General features: G+C 40.7%; 1 protein-coding gene across 1 annotated transcript in view; it reads left to right on the plus strand.

Annotated features, from left to right (window-relative positions):
- ARFGEF3 (ARFGEF family member 3) overlaps window positions 1-25,034 on the plus strand; it is a 69,630-nt gene that overhangs the window by 32,284 nt on the left and 12,312 nt on the right. Inside the window, exons 11-27 of the mRNA XM_088529676.1 lie at window positions 1,063-1,175; window positions 1,782-2,692; window positions 6,365-6,448; window positions 7,614-7,780; window positions 9,027-9,192; window positions 11,360-11,467; window positions 11,729-11,944; window positions 12,200-12,310; window positions 13,664-13,814; window positions 14,424-14,738; window positions 16,192-16,325; window positions 17,821-17,966; window positions 18,530-18,709; window positions 19,283-19,427; window positions 20,594-20,716; window positions 22,689-22,792; window positions 24,001-24,145. Of these exons, the coding sequence (XP_088385802.1) occupies window positions 1,063-1,175; window positions 1,782-2,692; window positions 6,365-6,448; window positions 7,614-7,780; window positions 9,027-9,192; window positions 11,360-11,467; window positions 11,729-11,944; window positions 12,200-12,310; window positions 13,664-13,814; window positions 14,424-14,738; window positions 16,192-16,325; window positions 17,821-17,966; window positions 18,530-18,709; window positions 19,283-19,427; window positions 20,594-20,716; window positions 22,689-22,792; window positions 24,001-24,145 (3,319 nt within the window). The remainder of the gene's footprint in view (window positions 1-1,062; window positions 1,176-1,781; window positions 2,693-6,364; window positions 6,449-7,613; window positions 7,781-9,026; window positions 9,193-11,359; window positions 11,468-11,728; window positions 11,945-12,199; window positions 12,311-13,663; window positions 13,815-14,423; window positions 14,739-16,191; window positions 16,326-17,820; window positions 17,967-18,529; window positions 18,710-19,282; window positions 19,428-20,593; window positions 20,717-22,688; window positions 22,793-24,000; window positions 24,146-25,034) is intronic.

Raw genomic sequence — 25,034 nt, forward strand, 5'->3', positions numbered from 1 at the left:
CATGACTGATTTTTTGGGTGACATATAATATATAGTGATTCATTTCTCAGCTTCTTTGGCATATTTCCCTACTCCCTGCTCTTGCTAGAAGGAGTTACTCATCTTCACAGTGTAATATTCTGGACATTAACTTCAGTATATACTTTGATTGTCTGCCAGATTTTTGAAATACAGTTTCCTTTAGGCTTATTAGAATAGCCACAAGATGCCAGTGTCCTGAGCAGCCAAGCCCAGTCTGTTCTGGCCTCTCGCCCAGTCCCAGTGCTAGAGCTGTGGGACTTCCCTGAGCAGAAGCTGGCGTTGTGGGGACTTCCAAATCACGTGTGCAGCTTCCTTGTCATGCTGGATAACACAAGGCAGCTTACGCTGCGCGTAGGAACAGGCGTCTCCTGCGGGGGACTTTATCATGCGATGCACAGGTTGTTGTGTGTCTGGAGGTTTCTCTTAAGAGCACACAGCCCCCACAGGGTTGCTGCTGAACATAGAGCCATGTAGCAAGATGATAACCTTTGTAACAGTGTAAGTGTTAAGCAAAGCTCAGGCTAAGATTGTTACCTGCAGGATATATCTGTTGCCTCCTTTGGCTCCTTAACCCTCTTCTTTCTCCTGATGGGCATTAAGGGGACTTGTCATCTAGGAGGCCGAGTTGGAAGGAATCGCTTTGCATCTGTATGTCCAATTTTAGCTAAGTAACTTGACAGCCTCTTTTGGTATATAGTGCAATGCAAGATACTTTCCTTATATTCAGGTACTAAACTGTTTTGCATGTAGGATCAGCTGACACACATTTCAGTCAAAAATGTTGGAGAAAGTGAAGAACGTTCTGCATATAATTTATGTTGTGTGTACAGGATTTTTTTTTCAGTCTGCCTTTCTGATATTAAAAGAGGTAAGGTAGCTCTAATGTATTGCAAAGATCATTAGTGCACTGGTTTCCCTTCCTGTAAGGATTTACCACGCTAGTACCTCAGGTTTCAGGACTTGATAAACCTATGACTCATTTAATGTGTTTGAACAATGCTTAGATCACTCTCCAGTAACTTCTGTTTCCTTTTCTCTCAGATACTTGGAAGTCCTCGGAGGCTTTGTGATTTGGCAGGGCCCTGCTCTTCTGAGCCAGAATCCAGGAAGAGGTCAATCTCTAAAAGGAAATCCCATCTGGATCTTCTCAAACTGTACGCTTTGCTTTAACCTTTTCTCACTTTAACCAGTGTTAATCTGATGCTTAAACAGCTGTACCTTCAGAACCATAAGCAAATTAAGAAACAGGGTATCTACCTGGTTAAATATGTGTTGCAGCTGCAAATTCTTGCTTTCAAGACCAGGTAGCCTTGCAACCAGGTAACTTACTTGGAGATATATGTCCAGGATTAAGTCAAAGGAGCTACTCCTGAACTTAAACATTGACAGAGTGGGTAAATAGTATTTTTAGTTCTTAAAAATTTTGGATATAATAAGTAAAGTAGTTTTTGGGACACAGATGGCTTTAACTTTGGCTTCAGAATTGCTGTTTTTTGCAGCACAAGTGCTTGTCTGTAGAGGGGGATGTGGTATATGCTGTGTTTTCCTGGCTGACACTCCCCTTACAGATTATATCCACAAGGGAAGTGTAATCCTTTGTTCTTATTCTAGTTGTTTTTCTCAAGAGTTCTCTTACTGGATAATTTCTCTTCTGTGTTTTTTTCTCTTGGTTGTGGAGGGGTGTTGTTGGCCCATGATAGTTGCATGGGCTCGCTGTTGGAAGAGACTTCATAACTTAGAATAAACTGTTTTAATTGCAGCATCATGGATGGGATGACAGAAGCTTGTATCAAAGGTGGGATTGAAGCATGTTATGCTTCAGTGTCCTGTGTCTTTGCCTTGCTTGGAGCGTTAGATGAGCTAAGCCAAGGGAGGGGTCTTAGTGAGGAGCAGATTCAGCTGCTACTCCAGCGCCTGGAAGAATTGAAGGATGGAACTGAGACAAGCAGGGACTCTATGGAGATCAACGATGCTGACTTCAGGTGGCAGAGACGCATTCTGTCCTCAGAACATCCTGCCTGGGAATCAGGAAATGAGAAGAGTCCCGATATCAGCATTAGTGTTACCACAGACACCGGTCAGACCACTTTAGAGGGGGATATGGGACAGACAACTCCAGAGGACAATCTGGAAAGTCAAAAAAACTCGTTGCCATCTCCAGCTGTACATGAAAGCAAAGAGATTCATTACAGGGAAGCAGAGTCAGAAACCATTGACCAGCCGGACGTTGTCCAGAGAAGCCACACCGTAGTCTTTCCGGACATAACAAACTTTTTATCAGTTGACTGCAAGACCCGATCCTTTGGATCCAGATACAGTGAAAGCAATTTCAGTGTAGATGACCAGGACCTCTCTAGGACTGAGTTTGATTCATGTGACCAATATTCCATGGCAGCAGAGAAAGACTCTGGCAGGTCAGATGTCTCAGATATAGGCTCTGACAATTGCTCCTTGGCAGATGAGGAGCAGACACCACGGGACTGTCCAGGTCACAGGACCTTACGTACTGCTGCTCTTTCCCTGAAACTGCTGAAGAACCAGGAAGCGGATCAGCACAGCGCACGGCTGTTTGTTCAGTCACTTGAAGCTCTTCTTCCTCGGCTTATAGCTCTCCCCAGCATAGAGGAGGTGGATGAAGCACTGCAGAGCTTCTCTTCAACCTTCTGCTCAGGTTTGCACGCAGATATTTACTGTCTAACCAAAATGCACACTGTAACAGCACTGTACACAGCCTCTCTTGTAGGAGCCAATTCTCACACTCTCAGGATAAGGAGGTGTGTGCTCTAAAGAGCCCATTTTGTTTTAGTTGAAGTAACAAAAACAAATCATGCAGGTCCTGATGCAAGGGCATGTCAGTCCACTAACTCTGATAGACTCTGGATTATGTCCTTGGAGACATATCTAATGGAGAAAGAGGACAAATTTTCTATAGTGAGGTAACTCTTCGCAGATTTGTGAAGATGTTTTGAGATGTCTTACATGTCCTGTCATTAAGGAGAGGTTGGGGTTACCTCCTAGAATGAAGACTGGGGAGAGGTTGGCATTACTGTTTTAAAAGATATTCAGGTAGCTTTGTACTTTACTATTAGCGATGCCAAGCCTTGCAAAGGTAACAAAAAAAAAAAAAAAACCAAAAAACAGTATCCATAAATTCTTGAAAAGATGGGAAAAGACAAGGGACTCCCCCTCCTTTTCATCCATTTCTATACTGCCAACTATCATGACAGGAAATCACAAGTTCAAAACTGAGACTAAGTGAAAAGTAGTTAACAGATCTGCATTTTTAAGAGATTGAATACTTGCAGTTCTCTCAGGGTCAGAAACTCTGTGATCTTGACTTGGTCAACTGAACAACAGGAGGAAAAAAAAAAAGAGCCAATTCAAGGATTGTTTGTCCTGCTGAGAGCATATATCTGAAATGTGTGCAAGTATATATGTATTTATATTTATAGAAGGGCTTTGTTTTCCTGACAATGTCAAAGGTGAAAATGCTCATTGAAATATATTTCTCTGTTTCTTAACTTAATTCCCCACAATTGCCTTTCCCATCACTCCTTTTCATTGCTTCATTCATTTGTGCTCTCTCATCACACACATTAAGCTCACACAGAGTCCGAAGGGATGCCTCCTGCCATCATATAGCATAATTTAGATAAGAAGCTGGATGAATGTCTTACTAACATCACACAAATTAGCTGATTCTTCTGATATTTGTAGTTTAAATACTGTCCAAAGAAACCCTAATTCGGGAAGATGTTAGAAGGAGTTCTTAAGAAACATAGTGGCCTTTTTATATCACAAAAAGTAGATATCTTAAAAGGGATATTAATGTTAATTTCATTCCTAAATTAGGTGCTCAAAAGCATCCTACCTCTCACAGAGGATTTCTTTTTTCCTGAAAAAGAAAGAATGATCTTGAGGTTGTAGGAAAAGACTAGAATCCTAGCTGTAATTTTTGTATGCCTGTTCCCTCATATACAAACATGCTGCTCCTTTTTTTCTTAGCCTTTTGCCTGTCACATCTCCTTAGCGTGTTTTAAAGTGTTGAACATCTAGATCTGCAGGCTAAAAGGGGCTGCTCTGATAATTAAATATGACTAATACAGTGAGCAAGATGGAAGGGTATCACTTGATTTCTCCACAGGCCCATAATTTCTGATTTCAGGTCTCTCAAAAAGGTGCACAGACTTGGACTTGAACTGCTGAGTTGAGGAGAAACCTTCACATTCTTAAGAAAGCCATTTCTTCTATGGTTAACTCTGTACTTGGTCATACGTTATGTTTCCAGTCTGATTAGATTAAATATTTTTAGATTATATCAATCAGTAAGAAATAATGCAAAAATATGACAGCAATTTACTGTAATTATCAGGAAGATGTGTCCTGACATTTTCATAGAGATATGGCTCTTACAGAGATGTGATTTTCTACCCTCACAAGACCTGGGCAATTTGTGTTTCAACTAAGCACCTGCGATGGGAACCAGTTCAGCTAAAACAGTCCCTTAATTTGTACCTCAGATCTTAAGCAAAAGGCCATGAGTCCTCCTGAGGTAAGAACTTGTGTTCCTGCATAGGTGAGATAGGTGAGAGAGGGTTGTGTCCGAGACAGCTGATGAGGTACAAATACATGGATCTGAGAGAAGGAACTTCCCCGGGAGACCTTCTGAGATGCCGGTTTGTTGTGTAGGGAGCATTACTTCAGCTGTGCATCAAAAACTCTGGACACAAATTAGGCAACTGTGTTAAAGGAACTGGGCCTACCCCTAGTGTCTGTAACATCTGTTCATGCATCATTCCTGAAAAAATGTATTTGGAAATATGAATATCAGTTAAGGGCCAACTTGAAAAAGAAACAAGAGATGAGCCCACACAAAAACAGTATTTTTCTGCTGAGATTCTTTATATAACTGCTTCGTTTTGACATTTTTCCTTGCATTTTGGGGGGGAATGCATTAGCATACAATTTCACAGTCTTTCCTACCACCTAGGTCCTTCTACAGTGTTGTAACACTATTATATATTCATAGGATTGAAAAACAGTGAAAGGAGACAGGAATTCGAGGCCCTGGCACAAGAATATCAGCACGGTTCTCAGATGAAATTTGGAGAGAAAAAAAAAGGCAAAGCAAAGTCAGCAAACTAGAAAAACAGGGGAAAAAAGATTTTGCAGTTAGTTTCTTTAAAAAAAATCCTAACTAATTTTTTTTCCCTCACGAGATTTTTCCTTACTTGTTGCTAGATTTCAAAAAGAAGAAAAAAAAAGCTTAGTGACACTGTGATGTTTCATCTACTAATTGTTGATTTTTCTAAAAATTCTCAAATTTATCTTGATTAGTACCAAACGCTGTTTTCAATTTACATAGACTTCCCTCAACCTTGCCGATTTAAATGTTATCTCAATTAAAACAGTGTGCTAACCTTATTTTTCGTCACAGTTGGCAGATTTTTATAATTAAAGTTAGTAACCAGTATTCACTTGGTCCAGGCACAGCTGTTCTTGTGAATTACAGTACCAAGGAGTTAATCTAAGAGTTGCCACCATTCCGTGAATAATCATAGCAAAGATTTTTGGTGCCTCTCTCAATTTTTTTCTCCATAGCCTTTGGTGGCAAGGCTTTTATGTTGTTAAGCATTAATGTAAGTTTACAAGTCAGCTACTCTTCTGCTTTTTGAGCACTGAGTGTCTGTCAAATGTACTTGGAGGAATTATTTTTCCCCATATTTTAGAGGAAATTAGGGACTAGATTTTTCCAAAAGCCTCTGGGTGTTCAAGTATATGCTCAGTTTGCTTATTCGTATGAAACCACTTTTACATGCTATTATAAAACTCCCTTTTTAATTGTAGTAGTGTTGTACAGGATGTTGCATTTTTTAAGGAAAAAATTTTCAATGCAAAATTAAGTACTTTTTTTTTTAAGCAATTGGTCCACATATCTTAAATACCATTCTGGCCTGTTTTATTATCCCTCAGGCCCATTCTGGTTCCTGACGTACGTACTTAAGAGATATCAGGCCTCAAATCAGAATGCTATAGATACCAGATATTCTTGATCGCATGGGCTCCATCCAGCAAAATGTTGTGACATCTTCAGTGATGGAGCCACTTGACCTGCTCGCAGGCTTACATTTAAACACACAGTTAAGGTTTGAAAGCGAGGCAGAGAACTTCTGCTAACATTCGCCACCACAAAAAAGAGAAAGATCTGCCACAGACAGATGGAAATCCGTGTGGATACAGAGTGTGGGCAGCCCTCTCCACGCGGGCAGCCCCCTTGAACGGTTCCGCGTCTCGTAGCCCGCCCTGGAACAGTTACTCTCTCTCTAAATCCGCCCTCAAACAGTTATTCACCTTATCCACGCCCCCAAAGTGACGTCAGTGGACAGTCCGAGAAGGCAGCAGCACAGAGCTTGCAAACCCTCACGAGGCAAGAAAAACATTTGTGTTTTTTTTTAATGTGCGTGGCTTTTTATTTTTTAAATGTTAATGGTTTGCTGTATTTTGTCTAAGAACAGGCGTGAGCGTTATGGTGGGAGGAATATATTCACAAGAAACCACTTTAGCAGTTGGCAATTGACACAGCTTTACTTTATCATGTAAAAAAAAAAAGCTGTTTTTTTCAAATATTTCTCTAGGATAAATCCTACTCCTTAATCTTTCTTAATTGATGTCCTATAAATTTATTTCACAATTGATGTGGCAACCCTTGAAATACTGTAGGTCATGGAGTTTTCAGACATTTCTGGGTTTTTCTTTGTTTTATGGCTCAAATTTGCAGGGATTCAACATTGCTCCTACTTGATTTATCTGTTTCCACCAGTAGGTCAGCTAACTCGAGGGGAGCTGTATATGCAGTTCAGTCTGCCTGGGAAGAAGGGATCAAGCCCCTGGGCATGGCCGTAACGGGTCGCCTCCTACGAGCAGTGTTTTTAGGAGTCCTGAGCACTTGCCCATGGTAACACGGGTGTGCCAGAGCTGCGAGTGCTCAGCATAGCTGCAAAGCAGGTCTTGCTTGAACTAAACAGGGCTTGATCTTGTAAAAAGTTCCAGCCAGTTCGCCCCAAATTGATCCACATGGCTCCGGGCCATCACCTAATGGTGGCCAGATCCCGATCCTGCAAGGTGCTGAGCACTCCGGTCCCCATCCAGCAATTCACTCAACTGCAGCACTTTTACTGGGAGGTTAAAAGGCCTGTGTCCCTCTTTAGCACCATGTGGTGCGCTGCGTGCTCTGCTTCACACAAGTGCACAGTCTTTGCTACTGTCTATTCTCAGCTTCCCAGTTAGCACCACAGATGCATCCTGCCCTTTGCTTTAAGCCTGGCAGTCATCCCGCTGAATCCTGCAACTCCATGTGTATTTAAAATTAATCATGTTGCTTTGCTGGACTGTGGATGGAGTGTTCATCCTGCCTTGCATTCTAGGTGGACTATTTTTCTGCTCCCTATTCCAATACACTTAATAGAGTCACTTGAAATTAGCAATCTGTTGCTGCTGAAATGCTAGGGTTAGTTTCTGATTTTTTTTGTTTGGTTGGTTTTTTCGGGCAATATGTATATAAAATGTGAAAGCTCACACTGTGTTTTTGTTAGGTATGATGCACTCTCCGGGATTTGAGGGAAACCCAAATTTCAGCTTCCAGACTCTGATGAATGCAGACAGTCTCTACATGGTGTCCCATTACACTCTGCTGCTCAACCTAAAATTGTCCAACTCGGATTACTACAGGAAGAAACCTACCCAAGCCCCTGTGTTGCTGGTGAGTCAGAAAATACAGGAAAACTTAAAAATGTGTTGCTTCCTTTCACATAAAAGAGCCCATAGATAACTGTCCTTTATGCTTCTTTCTGAGTGGAGAAATAATAATTGCAAATGAAATATTCTCCAGGCCGCTTATGAATCTTGCATAATAAATGTCATTCATCTGAATTACGTAGCTCCCCTGTAGCTCAGGGAGGAATGAATGCTGTTTACTGATTATCAGAAAGGTAGCAGTCATTCAGCATGGGTATTGCATCTTCAGAACAAATTTTCCTTAGCATCAGTTGATGCTAGAAGGGCACATGTTACCAGAGCAATATACTTTCATCTTGCAACCGCTTGGAAGCACAGTGACAAATTAATTGGTTTGTCTTTATGCAGATGAAAACATGAGAAGTTTGAGCAGAATATGAATGAAAAATAAGTAGGATTTAGTCATATGAATTGATAAATTTTATAGCACCTAGGATTTCTCTATTTCTTGGGCTTTTATTATTATTATTTTTAATCAGAAGGAGTTACAAAAATTGAAGCTGGGCCCTCAAACAGGCTGTTCAAGATGAATAATTTTGATTTTCCTAGAAATAAAAGGATGATAAACCATGGAACAAAAATATCAAAAACGTAACAAAAATGTCTGTTAAAATGTATCATCAATGCTGGATTTCTCATATAAAAGAATTCATTTCCTAGCAGAACAAAAACCATTTTTTTAAACATAATCTTTAGTTCCAGCATGCTCTTTACTAGTTATAAGAGCAAATCTATAACTCAAAATCTTCTATAGGGATGGCACTGTGGACAACAGATCTAAGCGTAAACTAGCTGTTCTTGAAAATAGTTCAGATATTTCACTGGACCCCAGTTCAACCACGGTGAGCATTCTGTGCGCAGGGTTTCATTGCCAAACAAGAAACAGTTGCTACCACATTTTTTTTTTTAACTGGAGCTGAGATCCTACTTCCAGCTTCTAGAAACAGAGCTCAGCAAGTCCCATTGTCACTCTACAAAAACTGCCATTAAAATCAGCATCTTGCATGAGCTGTGAAAAGAGAAGGGAAAGCTCCTTTGTTCATGTCCTTCTCCACATTATAGAGGCATTGTGGTCCTCAGCTAAATCTTGTTCTTGCACAGCTTCATTTGCACTGTTGTGCTCCTTTAGGTTCAGGAGTGGATATGCTGGTTGAGGCTCATGCTGTAGGACTTACCATCTTCTAATATTTAGCTTGTATGCTTCTCTGCAGAAGGAGTTCATGAAGCAGGTTCAGTCCAGCGGAGTGTTGATGGTGTTTTCGCAGACCTGGGTTGAAGAACTGTACCACCAGGTACTGGAAAGAAACATGCTGGGGGAAGCTGGATACTGGGGAAGCCCTGAAGAGCACAGCCTTCCGCTTATAACCATGCTGACTGGTGAGCACCATGTTGTTGTGGCAAGGCTAACTCCTGAATGCATGTGTCAGAAATAAACTGTGATAACTTTCTGCCTGACTCCACTGACTCCAGAAAAGCATGTCATCATGCAACTCATGCAAATGTACCCTCTTTGATGCTTTTGGATGCATTCAGTTACTTCTGCTCCTAAAAACCTATCTTTAAAATTGCAAATTTCGGTTGCCTTTAGATACACTGTGTTTTAAATAATCTGTAATGTAGGACCCTGATGTTTAGGGAATGCATAATGGCTACAGCTGAAATGCATTGCTGCCAGGCCAGCACTTCTCTCTCCAGTCATCTATATGTTAAGTGACTCACTGAACTCAGCTGAACTATTTCACTTTGCACAAAATGAAGATGATGTCTGCAGCTTTTCAGTTTCACGACATGCCCTCAGCAGTGCTTCTGTCTCTCAGAAAGATGCAATTTTTAAAAGCTGCCAAGGTTAGATTAATATGTGTGTGTGAAGGGGAATTTTAAATATTTTGGTCACATCTCTACCTCCTTCTTGGAAGAAAACTGGCCAATATGTGGTTGGCTTCTAGAAGCAGGTTTTCCTTCCTCCTTTTCTTGTCACCACATGTTTGTTGGGGAGCATATTTTGAAGAGGGAAATGCGTTCCAGGACATCAGATAAAATTCTTCATTTAAATAGTGTATTCTTTTGAAAAGTATGGTTTAGCATAGATCGGTAAGGCTCACAGTGCTGTGTTGATCAGCAAATTGTCTGAAATAAATAAAACAAAGCTTTGGCTTCTGTTTCAAATTGGCATTTGAGAAGTGTGCCTATAACATAACGTTGCAACAGGGAAAAAAATACTTGATATATTTTTGATGTATATACTTGATATATATTTGATATAATATGGAGTAGATTTTTTTTCTTCTTTTTCAGTTTGGTAGATGTTTCTTTTAGGTGAATACTTGCTATGAAACTATTGGCAAAGGAGTTGTGGGATAAAAAAAATCAAAGTTTTTTTTTTTTTTTTTTTCTTCTCTGGGGTCTGGCAGGAGATGCTTTTGGTCCCTGAACCTAACCATCATTTAATTCTCTCCGCTACAGCTGATTCTGGCAAATGTGGTATCTGTTAGTAACAGTGGTTGAGATGGTACTTTCTGACTGTCATAGCAAAACCAATTCACTGTCTGTGGTGCAGTACAAAATATAAACAGTGGAGGCTGATCCCAGAAACTTTCCACTGATTGGACTCCCCTGTGTTCAGATTTGTGCTATGCCAGGGATATGCCAAATGGTGCTAGTGAGAAGCTGAAAGCGTGAAGCATCCCTCAGAAATGTTTTGAAACAATCCTTATCCTCCTTTGAGGGAAGATCAGCTGGGATCTGATGAAAGGCAGATGGATGCCTGGGGTATTGCATTGATTCAAAATGCTCTATCTGCCTGAATGTTGTATACTGTATGATTACAATGAGGTTATTAAATCAGGTATGCTTGGAAAGCTGAGAGAAAAACTTTGGAAAAAGAACAGCTCTGAAGTATGGAGAGAAGAGAGAGACTGGCAGCTTTTAGAAAGTAGCTGTGGAAACTAACCAGATGCTGCCAACATGAAAATGTCCATGAAAAGCTATGGCTAGTTAGGTCTTAGCAGTAAAATATTCTTATGTGGATCTTTTGTTGTGTTGGGGAAGAGGTTGCATTTCTTTTATTTAGGTTAAACTCACATAGGCTTACTAAAAACATGCAATTTGGACATAAGATATTGTTGCATCTGGGAGTCTCAGACTGAGATGTGGGAACATCCGGTTACAGGATTTGGCAAGATATGACAGACTGTACTCAGGAACCCGGAAACTCAAAGGTGCAGGAAGTCATGGTCTTGGAAAACACCAGGAAATCTTTGCAAAGAGTTCTGCTGACCATAAGTTCAAGGGTGCTTGGAATGGGCTATTACCCCTTTTGGAGAAAAGGTTGGTTAAAGTGGACAAAGCATATATATGATGCCACAGTTCATGTCTGTATCGAGGTTTCACAAGGCTGCCAGAAAAGATAACTAAAAAGTGTACCAGAGAGTAAGGAGCACTAGGATTTGCTCAAACAAAGAGCCGTAAGAAACACTTCCCTTATGCTGTCTGTGTGTTGAATAGTAGTCTGGATTTTTGTTTTGTTTTGTTTTTGTTTTGGCAGACATTGATGGCTTGGGAAGCAGTGCAATCGGTGGCCAATTGATGGCATCTGCTTCAGCACAATCCCCTCTTTCCCAAAACCAGAAAACAGATGATTCTGTTGTTGCAGGTATGAAGATTGTATGAATAGCACAAGTATATCTAACTGCAGTGAGTTGTTACAGACCATAAATGTATTCAGATAGACTGAGGTTTAGAACCCAAGGGTTTTTAAGGGGTTTAAAGGGTTGAAGGAAACATGTCAGTGCATCCTATGTGTGAAATGGATGGTCCAGCATGCAGAGGACCAATAGGTCTCTTTTTTTTAACACTGATGATAAAGTTGTGGTTATGTCATTCTCCCAAAGTAGTAACATATTTCTCATCCTAGGAATTGCTTTTGCCCGATATCTTTTAATTGGCTGTTGGAAAAACATGATTGACACCTTGTCCACACCGCTGACTGGCCGCATGGCAGGCAGCTCCAAGGGCCTGGCGTTCATCCTGGGAGCAGAAGGAGCCAAGGAGCAGAACCAGAAGGAGAAGGACTCCATCTGTGTGAGCCTGGATGGACTGAGGAAAGCAGCCCGGCTGAGCTGTGCTCTAGGTATTGCTGCACATGGGATATAGTGGAAGGCTCATAAGATATTACGGCAACTTTCCTTGAGAGACTTCAGGAAAGAAACAAAACACTGGTCTTGAGTGATCAAGGGACTAGGATGGCAGGACTTTCCATGGAGCTCACCTACCCCACAGCATAGATACCCCCAGCCATCTTTCACTTGACACCAGCTGTTGCTGAGATTGCATGGGGTTGGGGAGGAAATGCAGCTTGAACAGTGGTTATGTTGCTGCTTCACAGGGGTTGCTGCCAACTGTGCATCTGCCCTTGCCCAAATGGCTGCTGCCTCCTGTGTCCAAGAAGAGAAAGAGGAAAAAGAAGTCCAAGAGCCTAGTGATGCTATAACTCAAGGTAATTAGGTGGTTAAATGGTCTGCCTTACCTCATCGTGCCAACTGGAAGGTGTCTAACTACACGCATGTGAAGGAGGGAAAAGTCACTTCTGTGCATCACTCCCTTGTGGGCGTATGTGGTGTATTTGTAGAGGCTTCAGGACAGGTCCTGCTGTCCTCAGTTCTTAACTTTGTCCACACTGTAGTTATATTCTATTTGGAACTGAAACCAGTTGGACAACAGATAAGGCCAACTGCATTTTCAAAATGTGCATTCTTTTAAGCCTCATGATGCTAATGCAACCAGACTGCATCAGAGAAACAACACTTTTTTAAAATACATGTTGTGTGACAATATTGTAAACTAAGCTTCTGTCTCTATTCATGGCTTGTGTATGCATCCTTTGCCTTTGACAGATACTTAAAACTTCTTCCGAATTGTGCTAAATGAAGCTGGAATTTACAAAAAAAAAAAAAAAAAAAGTTACCTGTATATCAAGCAGAAAGTTCTGCATTGAACCCTGTGGAAGTCATTAAAGTCTGTTGCCATCTCTGATGGCTAGTTGGAGATGTATGGAGAATGAGGCTGATAGCATCTGGTTTCTAATAGCAAGAAACCCATAAAAAAGATAGTGTTTCACAAGTGGCCCTCCATGGTACTTTAGAGACTCCAGTAAATAAAGCCGAACAGGCCTAAGCATAAGCTGCCTTTTGACCATTCTGCTACATGTGACTGAAGAAAGTTGGCCAAGCCACACTGAGGCAGAGACAGTCGTCGTGCTGGCCAGAAGGCAACAGTTCTGTTTTATGAAAGCTTGCAAAGCTTCAGAATTTGTTTCCATTCTAACACAGCATGAAAACGAATCTTTTCAGAGATTCTCATGAAAAAAAATGATGTTCAAATGCTTGTAAGCTAAGATCAGGATTAGTTTTGCTTTGACAAGAGTATCTATTATCAAAAGTTTTTTGAAGATTTTCTTTCTTATTGAAATAGATATGAAATCCACAAAGCCTTTTTCTATTAGCAAAGAAGACTTTGTGTGGAAAAAAAAAATCTAGTCAGCTGCAGAGATAAGCTTGTAATATCACAGGAATGCTGCGTCTGTTCTGTAGGCAACAAGATGTGAATCTGTGGGGTTGTGGGCCAATCTGACATGGTGTTTTTTTTAATGTAATGTAATTAAGCAGAAGAGATTTTTATTTTTTCAAACACTATATGAGGAAGAAATGGGAGATTGAGTGTTTTTTTGTTTGTTTTTTAATTAAAATCCCCATTCCTTTATGTCTGTCTTTCAGATGTACACCTTTGCTGCCATCAAATGCTTGTTTAAAAGCTGGAGAAGGTAATGTTCTCTTTATTTTGCATGTTGCAGTGAAACAGAAAGTGGAGCAGAAACTGGAGCAGATGGGGAAAGTACAGGGAGTCTGCCTACACACCGCTCATGTGCTGTGTATGGATGCAGTCCTCAACGTGGGCCTGGAGATGGGGAGCCACAATCAGGACTGCTGGCCTCATGTGTTCAGGTACTGGCAGTTCTTCTCAAGCAGAAACCAAATGTGTTTCCTGTGGCCTGGCAGGGGCAGGCTGAGGCTAAGGCCTTTAATCTAGTCTGGGGGCAAGCTGTATAAAACGTAACAGAGTAAATAAACTGTCAGTATCCCTAAGAGAAAAAATAATGCTGTTTTCCACCACTGTTCAGAGACAAAATCAAAGCTCAAAGTTACCGTAGGACTGCGGCAGAACCAGGAACCTACAAGGGCTTTTCAGGCCGCTGGGCTGGTGCCCAAGTTTTTGCAGTGGAGGCTGAGAGATGTAAGACCACAGATTATTTGTATGCAGTCTGAAAGTCAGAGATCATCTGTTCTGCAGTCTGAGAAAAAATGTCTTGGGTATTGTATCTGGTTCAGATGTAGAAATTGGTGTCTGTGAATCCTTGTAACCTGGCTTCTTACAGTGATGGAAATTTGAAGTAGCTGAGAGTTGCTGAGAGTTTTACTTACACTGTTCTTCTGTCTTGTCCCTGATTGTGGATTACAGACCGAGGCATTTCTTAAGCAAGCCCTGTGATTCAGGGGAGAAGGAGGGTGGTAGTTGTTGTTGTTTAATGTCTTGTTTCCCTTGCTGTTCCCCAGGGTATGCGAGTACATCAGCACCCTGGAGCACACGCACTTCAGCGACGGCGCCTCCCAGCCCGCTCTGACCATCACGCAGGCCCAGCAGGGCCCCAGCGGCCTGCACGTCGACTCCCAGCCTGGGGACTCCCCTCGGGAGCTGACCCCCGAGCAGGAGACCACCCTTAGCAGCAATCCTGTCATTCAGCCCCTTTCCATCCAGGAACTCCTCAAGGAGGGCAGCAAGGGCAAAGCTTTCGACTTCCGTGGAGGCAGCCTGCTGTGTGGGACCAGCGCTGCCAAGGCTGTTCTCACGCTTTCCACACAAGCCGACAGGTAGGAGCAGTACTGTCAGGAACCAGCCTTCCTGTTCCCAAAACCTCTAATGGACCCTTCTCCTGTGCACTGGGGCTTGATCTTTATGGCTGTTTCAGCTACTCGCTTCATCTGAGTTTAAAAGAGAGCTATATGTACGATACAGCCAGTGGTTCCTAAAATAGGTGTTTTTCTGCACCTCTGCAGTGTCTGCCCCACTTTTGGGAAGCTCTAGGCTGTTTGCATCTATGCACAACCATGCATATACCAGCTAAATGATGTGCACACATAAATTAACATAATTTAATTGTTGTGTTTGCTCATTAAGGCAGGCATGACTGCTGTCATGTCCTGACAGGAGGGGACTGAGTGACAAGGGCAGTGTCAGTTAGAAAGCAGCTGCTATCAGCCTGTCCCTAGGTTTCTGGGGGAGGAAGGGCTACCAGGCACAGTCACTGGCTGCATTGAATGGCCCTGCAGCACAGTCTGCAGTGATGTGTCATAAACTTTCTCACTATTTGTGCTATTTATTTGGCAGTCCAGGTTACTTTTGAAAACATCTTGGTTTTGCATCCTTCTAATACCTTTTTTCTCAAGCTGACATATTGTGCTCTGCCCATAGGAGGGATTTATAAATAGAATTTAGTAGGAAAAGTAATGTATACTGACTGTATACAGTAATGCATACTGACTGTGCTTGTAAGAGCTTGATACAACGTAGATGTAGTCCATACTTCAGTATGAACTTTCTTAGCACTCCATCACCTCATGGCAGTAGAAAGTTGTTCATGTATGAGAATGCCAGAAAGTTTTAATTGTGTCAGCTTGTGACTACATCATGTAAAATTTCATCATGGCCTCTGTGGAAATCTACCCATTACATAAGCATGAATTTACTGCTTTAAGGATATAGATCTTCATTCCTACATTTTAAGGCCTCAAAGCAGCTGAAAATAACACCTCTTTTGAAATATTTCTAGATAGCATTTTAGCTGAAAAAACTTAAGGTCTAAGATTTAAGTTAATTGTACAAGTAAATTTAATTTTGCTCAAACTTCAGATCGGGCGAACAGCTGTCAGTGAAGGTCAGTGAAGCCATGATGCCCTATATCATGAGGACTGGGCATGTCCTCATAGGTTTTTGAATTACAGGTTCATGATCTGCTTGTGGCATTAAGGAGCTATAAATCTGAGGGGGTAATTCATTGAAAAAGTAACTTTTAGGTTTGGTGCTGCTTTTGAGTCTTCTAAGGGTTCTGGTTGGTCATTGAACACTGCTTCTCGCTCTCCAAATAAAGCTGTTGGATCAAAGAGTTTTTATATCACTGTATAAATGAAAAAGTCCTCAGTAAACCAGTTTGTTGCCAAAGGCAAGACCTATCAGCTGTATACAGCTAAGGCTTCTCCTCCTACATACATATTTAAGCTACCATATCATGAATTTTTCAATTAGACTCTGCTGTTTTGCTTACAGGCTGTTTGAAGATGCTACTGAGAAGTTAAACTTGATGGCCCTGGCAGGCTTCCTGTACCAGCTCAAGAAGGCTTCTCAATCTCAGCTTTTCCATTCAGTCACGGATACAGTTGATTACTCCCTAGCAATGCCAGGTAAATCACCTGTATCTGATACAGTGTTCTGTTTCATATGCAACTGTATTGCTTAGAGAATTTGTTCTGCATTCATAGTTTTTTTTTTTTCCAATGAAAATCTCAAGGATATCAGTAAAAGACATTTAATCTAATAAGATTTCTCTGTAGGAAAATTTCGAAGTGTTTAGAAAACACTGTCTCATTTTTTTGGACAAGAACCATGTCCATACATGTCATGAATCTCATGAATGGGTATTTACTTGGTTCTTGGACTTTGGAGGTGTTTGTTATCCACAGATATTTAATTACAGCTTCATTTTGGAGCCTGATCTAGTAAGGAAACTCAGGTTGAATGTAGACCTAAGATAGCAGAATTTAGTTTAGGCTTTTGAAAAGTGGAAGAAACCTCAGAAGTGCTCACTGAATGAGCAGTAGCAAACAAAGCATACAACTGAAGAGTGTAAAATAAAATAGTGGCATCTCTCCTGCATGCTCTTCCTCAGCAAGGTGGAATATATCCTGTGTAATAAAAAGCCCATGGAATAGTTTTCATGACAGTCTCAAATAGAGCAGAAGGACCAGATCCAAAGGAAGATATTCCACTGGAATTTGAACTTTGCCTTTAACTGTTATATCAACTGCGCAAGTTTGATGCAGAGGTAACAGAGGTGAATTTTATCTGGTGTATGTCTCCAATTCAGTGGATTTCACCCCGTCATTTCCTCAGTGCGACACTTCAGTTTGTTACCTCTTTCACCTTGTTGACTGTGTCTCTAGGTCTCAACATTCATCACTTCATATTCTTTGTTTATAATAGTCAATCAACAGTGGTTAGCAATAGTGATATTAAAATTTGTCTAGGCAAATAATTGTAAAAATATTTTTATTTTAAAATTAGTATGGTCTGGCTAGGTGTTTCATCAGAAATAAAAGCAAAAGTACATTTTAAATGAGACAGTAAAATGGAATTCCAAATGTTATAAAAGCAAAGGAAGGTGAATCCTTTCCAATGGGAAATTAAGAATATTACTGGGTGGGGAGCAGAAGATTATTTACACAAATTTTCTGCGTCTCATTCTTTTTCTTTCTAGAAAATACAGGGCAGACCAAAGTTAAACAATCTGCAATTTATATTCATTCCTGTAGATGTCACCAAAGGTTTTTGCAGCTACCTCTGATTTTCAGTGTGAATTATCTCTTTGCTTAACTTGTCTGCACTTGTCTATGCTGGATATCATAATTGAATTATAATGTGTTAGTTTCGCCAAGCTTTTTGTCTTAAGAATGCTTGAAAAATGGTTCTCTTAAAATTAATTTCATTTAATGAGTTTTTTGTAAAAATTGGAGCCATCTGTTGTTCTTTTACCTCCAAAAGCACAGACTGTCTTACACTGTTTTCTTCCTGACTTAGTACCAATAATTTCTAACCTGATTTAAATTGCAATGTAGACATGTAGAGATGAAGTTGCCGATGTTGCTTAACTACCATGAATTTTCTTTCACTTCTTTGTAGGTGAAGTAAAATCTACGCAGGACAGGAGAAGTGCACTTCACTTGTTCCGACTCGGTGATGCCATGCTCAGGATTGTCCGGAGTAAATCACGCCCGTTGCTCCACCTCATGCGCTGCTGGAGTCTGGTTGCACCTCACCTTGTAGAGGTAGGAGGTGGGGAGAAAATGAGAGTGTGGGTAAGAGATAGGGAGGCTGAAATGACTGCAGAAGGCTTGATAACTCCTGAAGTACGTGTCAGCCTTCCACAGTCAGATTTGGTGCGAGCTGTCTCCTGTTAAGATATTGCATACACTGTGCACAGTGACTCAGATTGTGGTACTGCCACTGAGAATTGCACCTTTAAATCACTGAAACTATTCTGCCACGATACAAGTAACTCCCCCATCTATCCACTTTCCCAATCAAGAAGTTCTGTGTCTGTGCAGCAAGTTTTCTGATAGAAGGTAACAGACTTTATTCCCCGACCCCCTCCCACTCCTGCCCAAACCAGCATGATTGGGAAGATGGTGACTTTTGAGGAGTAACATCATGGAAAGGACTGAATTCAGCATAATCTGCATAGCTGCTCAAAACAGGATAACTTTATATCCACATGCACTGGTGTTTCTTGTAAGTAGCTCTTCAGAACAAATAGATACGCATCACTTTTCAGTTCTGCAAAAAAGGCAAATAAAAAGCAAATTTGGTAATGTTTCCCATTTCCATGCAGGCTGCCTGTCACAAGGAGAGGCATGTGTCTCGGAAGGCTGTCTCCTTCATCCATGACATCCTCACGGAAGTGCTGACAGACTGGAACGAACCTTCCCATTTCCACTTCAATGAGGCGCTGTTCCGTCCCTTTGAGCGCATCATGCAGCTGGAGCTGTGTGATGAGGATGTCCAAGACCAGGCAAGTCAGCACTCCTTAGGGTGGCTACCATAAGCAGGGTGATCTCCAGAGTGTACTTAACCACTTGAGTGTTTCATTAGTTCCCTTCAAATGGTTCCTCTTAATCATCCTCAAGAAATCAGGAGGCCTTTTCCTACCTAAGCCAGCAACAAGGGTTGTGGAAAACGTTATCTGTGTCTACTGCAAAACAGCATGGGCACTTGTTCCAGTGCAGTGAAACCTGGTGGATTTTCTGTTATGTGGGTTGTCTGATTAATATGTAAGTGACCCTGCTCTCTTGTTGGGTCTTTCATCAGAAATGTACCCCAAAGTGATATTTTTACCTACCAGATTATTTCTGTTTGTTAAGTTTTAATGCACCAGACATTAGAACCATACATTCAGAGAACTGATAATAGACACTTGTGGAAGCATCATGTTTTCAGAATTTTGTACCTTGTCATTTACCTGCTCTTCCTTAGACTTGCTCTTGAAAGTAATTTAATAAAGCTATTCTGTTAACTATGCAAAAAAATAAAATAAAAAATAAAAATTCCAGATAAAACAGATTGAACTCTCTTGTGTTGTCATTAGGTGGTCACCTCTATAGGAGAGTTGGTGGAAATGTGTTCTACTCAGATCCAGTCTGGATGGAGACCCCTGTTCAGCGCCCTGGAAACGGTGCACAGCAGTAGCAAGTCAGAGGTTAAAGAGTACCTTGTAGGAGAATACTCCATGGGTAAGGACTTACTGCATTGTCTGTTTCATATATGCATTTGTTTCCCAGTCTCATTTCTGGGGATATAAAAAAAGAATTCAATGCATTTTATTTGCCCTGCCTGAACAAATGCTCTAAGATAGTACAACTCATAACTTTGTAGTGGCGCTACAACATTCTAGGACTGTACTGAAGTACATCGTTTATAGGCTGGAGTCAGGGGGAAGCAGAGGTAATGTTCTGGCATTTTGTCCTATAGATCCTTGCAGATGAGTGGAATGAGACAGAAATCTCTCAAACTTATTTGAGTATTTTTGAGCAGAACAGTAGTGCATGAGCAGTGCGGTTCGCTGGTCCATCAGCACTCCCCTGCTGCAGAAGACAAAACATGCTGCATATGGCTGCCACTTTTGATATGGACTGTGCTGTATATATTCTAATTATATGAAACATACTGCTCTTATGCATTAAGGTGAATTAGTGTGATAGTTCAGGCAGGTACCCATCCAGGCCCTTCATCACAAGGACTCAAATTGCTATTGTTCCTACGAATTCTGTTTGCCATATGAACAATTCTACATCTTTCTGAGACAGAGATGGTTGTTTGTGTGGTTGTTCATTTGCTCTGTATAACTTTTATTTTTTGATGTTTGAAGACATGTATGAGAGATAAGGATTGCCCCTTAAAAGTTTGTCTATCAAATCTCGTGTTTGGTGGCAAAACGCAAGTGTGTACAGCTTTAAATACTGATAATCTACTTCAGAAAATAAGGCTATTTTGCCACATTAACAGAAGAGTCGGGGTTTGCCGTGAGATTGCTGTCATATTGCTGACCAGACCTCAAGAACTAAATCAAAAACCTTACCAGAGGTGTTAGAGCTACTGACCCGAGTTCAAGAGCCCAAGGCTGCTGCTGGCATTTGGGTAGTGGCAAGCTGATACTTTGCATAGTATCAGGCAGAGAAGTCAGGCTGTCATATGCACTTCCTGTGAGGGCGACGTGAATTCCTTCAGGAGCTAAGAGAGAAAGCACATTAGGCCTTGCTGCTGAGATCATTAGAACATTTCTGTCTCTTGTTGCTCAGAATAGAAGAGGTTCCACAGATTCTGTTGAATTGTTAAGAAAGTGTGGGAAAACCATGCTTGCTGGGAAGAGAGACAAGTTTTCACCTTGTTATTTCTACAGGGAAACGGCAGGCTCCAGTGTTCGATGTCTTTGAAGCATTTCTAAATACAGACAGCATCCAGGTCTTTGCCAATGCTGCCACCAGTTACATTATGTGCCTTATGAAGTTTGTCAAAGGACTGGGTAACTATGTTTTATTTTTCCTTTTATTCTATTAAGGCATGGTATGTCAAATTTGATTCTGCAACAGAATCCTGCTACATAGTACAGAGCACGGTAGGGAGGAGAGACTGTGAAGGCATTGAGCCCAGAATGTTTTAAACAGTCAAAGTCAAGGGATTATTTCAGGAACACTTTTAATGCTATCAAGTTTTCAAGTTTCCGTATCAGCAAAGATTCATCTCATTATTAAATATCTTTTTCATTTTGTGTTACTTGCACCAAGACTTGATTATATTGCAGTTATTGAGTCGTGCAGTAGCAGCATGGTTTGTTTGCAACAGAGCATTGACTGTTTTGCATTCAGTGATCGAAGCTGCATGTTTCCTTCCTGCTCTGAGGAGCTGTAGTGTTGGTGCAGGCGGTGTCCAAACCTTCTGAACCGTTAGTGACATCAGGAGCAATGGAGATAACAACCGTCTATCCCCACGATCAAGCTTTCCATTGTCTTGTTGAAGGAAGTCAAGATGAGGAGTGTCAGTCAACGTGACCCTGCAAAGGAATTGTAGTGTTTCACCAGACTCCAGAACAAAGTGAACACTGAGCACTGTTTGGTTATTCTGCCCCATGTGCACATTCTCTTGCCTTCCTTGATCATTACAATGTGACACTTTTTCTTAAGGAGAAAATTAATGGCACAGTTTTTGTAAATCGAAAAAAAAAATAATGGGCAGTAAAATTCAACTTTTTTTTTCCCTTGTGTGTGTATTATTACAGCTCAGGCTGCAGATGCACAGAGGTATTTAGATTTGCAAGCAACTTTCTTTGATTTAAATGAAGTAGCTAACTGGGATGGCATCTGATGATTACCTTTAATCCTGTCAGAGTACATTATTTCACCATTAATTTTAACAGGGGCAGAATCCAACTTGTGATGACAAACCAGAATTGTAATTATTACTATTTATGAAAGAAATGACATCACATGTGCAGAACCAGAAGAGGGAAGTCATGTCTTATAAGCCTATCTTGTACTTGTTTAAGTTTCTGATTTTCATAAGATAAATCTGTCTCCTTTGCGAGTTACAGGTCCAACAGCAAGGATGTTTTTGTGCTAAATGTAGGGTTTTAGTCCTGAAATATAGCAAATGTACTATGACAATAATAGAGAAGGCTAAAATACATTATGGAGGGAATGATTAAGGGCATGGAAAATACAAAGAAATGGAGCGAGAGAAGTGGGATTTAGTAGAAGCAGATCGCATTAATCTTGTGTTTCTTGAGAGAGGAGTAGATTATTGAGGCAGTAAAATCTTAATGCATGCAGGCAGTTAGTAAAGCTTCAGATTTGGCACTAAATTGGAAGTATGTGGTTAAACATGGATAAATGGGAATGAGCCAAGAATTATGGGCTGGGCAAAACATTCCCTGAGAGGGGAGGAAAGCAGATTGTGCCGGAGCAGAAAATACCGGAATGAATGGAGTTATCAGGGAGGAGCTGTGCAACAGGAGGTCTTGGAGCTGTTCCTCTAATTTAATATGCTTGCTGAAGCTGACCTGAAAGTATGAGTTTGCCAATGCCACGGGGTTAGACGTAACTATGGTGCTGACACATTAAATCCTGAGAGCATATCTTCTAGTGGACAACTGATCCATCCTCAAAATGGATCCAAGTCTGGATTAAAAACAGCAAAAGGAGATTTTGTAGTATAAAGACATACATTTTAAGGAGTAGAAGGAAGCACTTCTGTTGTTAGAATAAATTTCCAGGGTAGTGGAGTGCAAATGAATATAAAAGTCTGGCTATAACCTGTGACTCATATTAATGTATCATTTGTAGGAGCGTCATCTAGTTACTGTCTAATAAGATCAGACAAAGGATGTTTTCTGATCTCTCTTTTCAGATATTAGGGCATAACTGAATGAAAAAGAGATATTAATTCAGTGGCTGTTTCTTTTCTTCTGTCCCTCCTGATGCTGCCTTCCCCCTCCACAGGGGAAGCAGATTGTAAGGAGATGGGTGACTGTGTGTCAGGATCAGGATCCGCGTCTACAGAACTGTGCCTTCCCGCCCTTGATTACCTCAGGAGATGTTCTCAGGTATGCTGGCTGATACCACGTAGCTACTAACATGACCTAGAAAACAGTGCTGACCTTCAGGTTTTGCACTGAGGGTTGGATAGTTTGTTTGAATGCAGCAAACATGCAGTAAGCTTAATGGTAAGATTCTGCACTGCCAGATGGAGAGTGGCAGTCTGAGAGAGCGTCATACTCTGCAAGCAAGCTAACAGTAGGAAAACTCAGGAGATAAAAGCACTCAGACCTGAGGAGCATGTGACAAAAGCAGACCATAAACAAGGTGAATGTTCAAAACCTGATATTTGTACATTCAAACTTAAATTAATTCTCAAACAGTTGCTGTAAACAGTGCTGGGAATTCTGGAAAGAAAAAAGGGTTTGAGAATTCTCTCTTTTTTTTTTTTTTTTTTAAGGGGAGTAATGGGTTACACCCTCTGAAACAAAGCAGAAGCTTATCTGTACCACAAAAACATGTCTGAAGCCCAGGGCAAATCTCTAACAATTGCTGGCATGTTTCCTGTAATCTCCATGCTTGCAACACAGATTATTATCCAGGGTTATTAGGACTTTTTTTGTCTGCCCGATATCATAACATTTTTTATTTTTCTGTAGTCCCTGAAGGTCTTTGTGTTGCATCCAGGCCATGTTTTTTTCCAGGTGCTATACAAATGCATAACAAAGGATGTTCCCATAGCAGAAAAGACACAGTATCTTGAACAGAGATAACAGGTGGTATCCAGAGTGGGAAAGAAGAAAAGAACGAGGCAGCACCAGTCAGCAAAATAAATGGAAGACTTAACATAGTACTTGCTATCCTCACTTTAAACTTCTAGGGAATATGTGACATATATTCTGTGCAAACTTTCTGTATAGTACATTATGCTTCCTTGTCCTTACAAACCCAGTGGAAGAGAACATTTTCTCCTTTTTAAAAGAAGCCATTCTTTATTTTGATATGTGTTTTAATTTATCTGTAGAAGAAGAAAAGAGATGACATAAAAGGAAAACTTGTCTGTATATTGCAAACACGTGGCTCTTAGCTCACAAATGTGAGCACTAAATAGTATTTATCTTTCCCAAATAACAGAGATCACTGCTCCTTTCCCAAAATATGTTATTTATGAGGACTGCAATACTGTTTTCATAGTCCTTATTTTGTTTTACATATCCATGCAGGATGTTACAGCCTTTGCACACTTTCCCCATATTTTTACTCTTTTTTTTTTCAGTTGTTAGCCAAAATCTATAAAATGCCCTTGAAACCCATGTTCCTCAGTGGCCGGCTGGCTAACTTGCCCCGCAGAGCGCAGGAGCAGTCAGCCAGCAGCGAGGATGGCATTGAGTGCATCCTGTCTGACTTCGATGACGACACTGGTAAGTGCCCTCAGAGCAGCAACTGTGACTACACAGGATGACACAGAGGAATTAATGAGGAATTCATTGCTTCTTCCACGCATTGCTGTAAATTTTGACAATTACTGAAAGCAAGGAAAGAGGGGAAAACTTTTCAGTGTTTATTTTCTCTGTGTTGTCTACAAATATACACAGCTTGGAAGCTAGGTGCAGTAAGGTGTTTCCTGTCTCAGCAGCAGTTGCAGTGTTTGCAGCCTAACTTTAAACAAACACGTTAGTATATGAGCATGTGTGTTCTGGTAATTTCACCTCCTTTATGTTAAAAAGATGTACCTCATATGTGATAAAAATGCAGCCCTTCTTTTGGGAAAAAGGTAATAATATTTTAATTATCCTGACTTTCATAACACAAACAGCATGTATTTTGGTCCAAAAATATTTTCTGGACCATGGCAGCATTAATAGGAATGAAAAACTTTTAAGTTTGGTATGGGCAGGTGTGTATGTAACAGAAAGAACAGTGTTGATTAGCACAATGTTGAATGTTTGCTTAAGAAAGTTTCTAAATTGAAACTGTTCTTGAGTTTATTGGACTAAATGGTGGTGTATTTCCAAAGACCATCAAAACTACTACAATCCCCAGAAAAACAAGCAGTACTTCTCTCCTAATTATTTGCGCAGCATATATAGCGTGTGGAGTGAACAGGCCTTTGATGGACCCAGAACTAGCATAGAGAGAGCCAAGCAGTGCAAAAACTGTCTAAGAGCATGAGCAAAGCAGCTGGTACAAACCATTCTGGACAAAATTTGCAAAACTAGTAGTGAGATGTGAAATGTGCCTATTTAAAAAAAAAGAGAGAGAGATTAACATATTTAAAAGACAGAACTGATGTGACCGGAAAAAGAAGAA

This window comes from Tinamus guttatus, unplaced genomic scaffold, assembly GCF_059628265.1.
Source record: "Tinamus guttatus ecotype Peru unplaced genomic scaffold, ASM5962826v1 Tinamus_guttatus_pri_ptg000336l, whole genome shotgun sequence".
Classification (NCBI taxonomy): Eukaryota; Metazoa; Chordata; class Aves; order Tinamiformes; family Tinamidae; genus Tinamus; species Tinamus guttatus.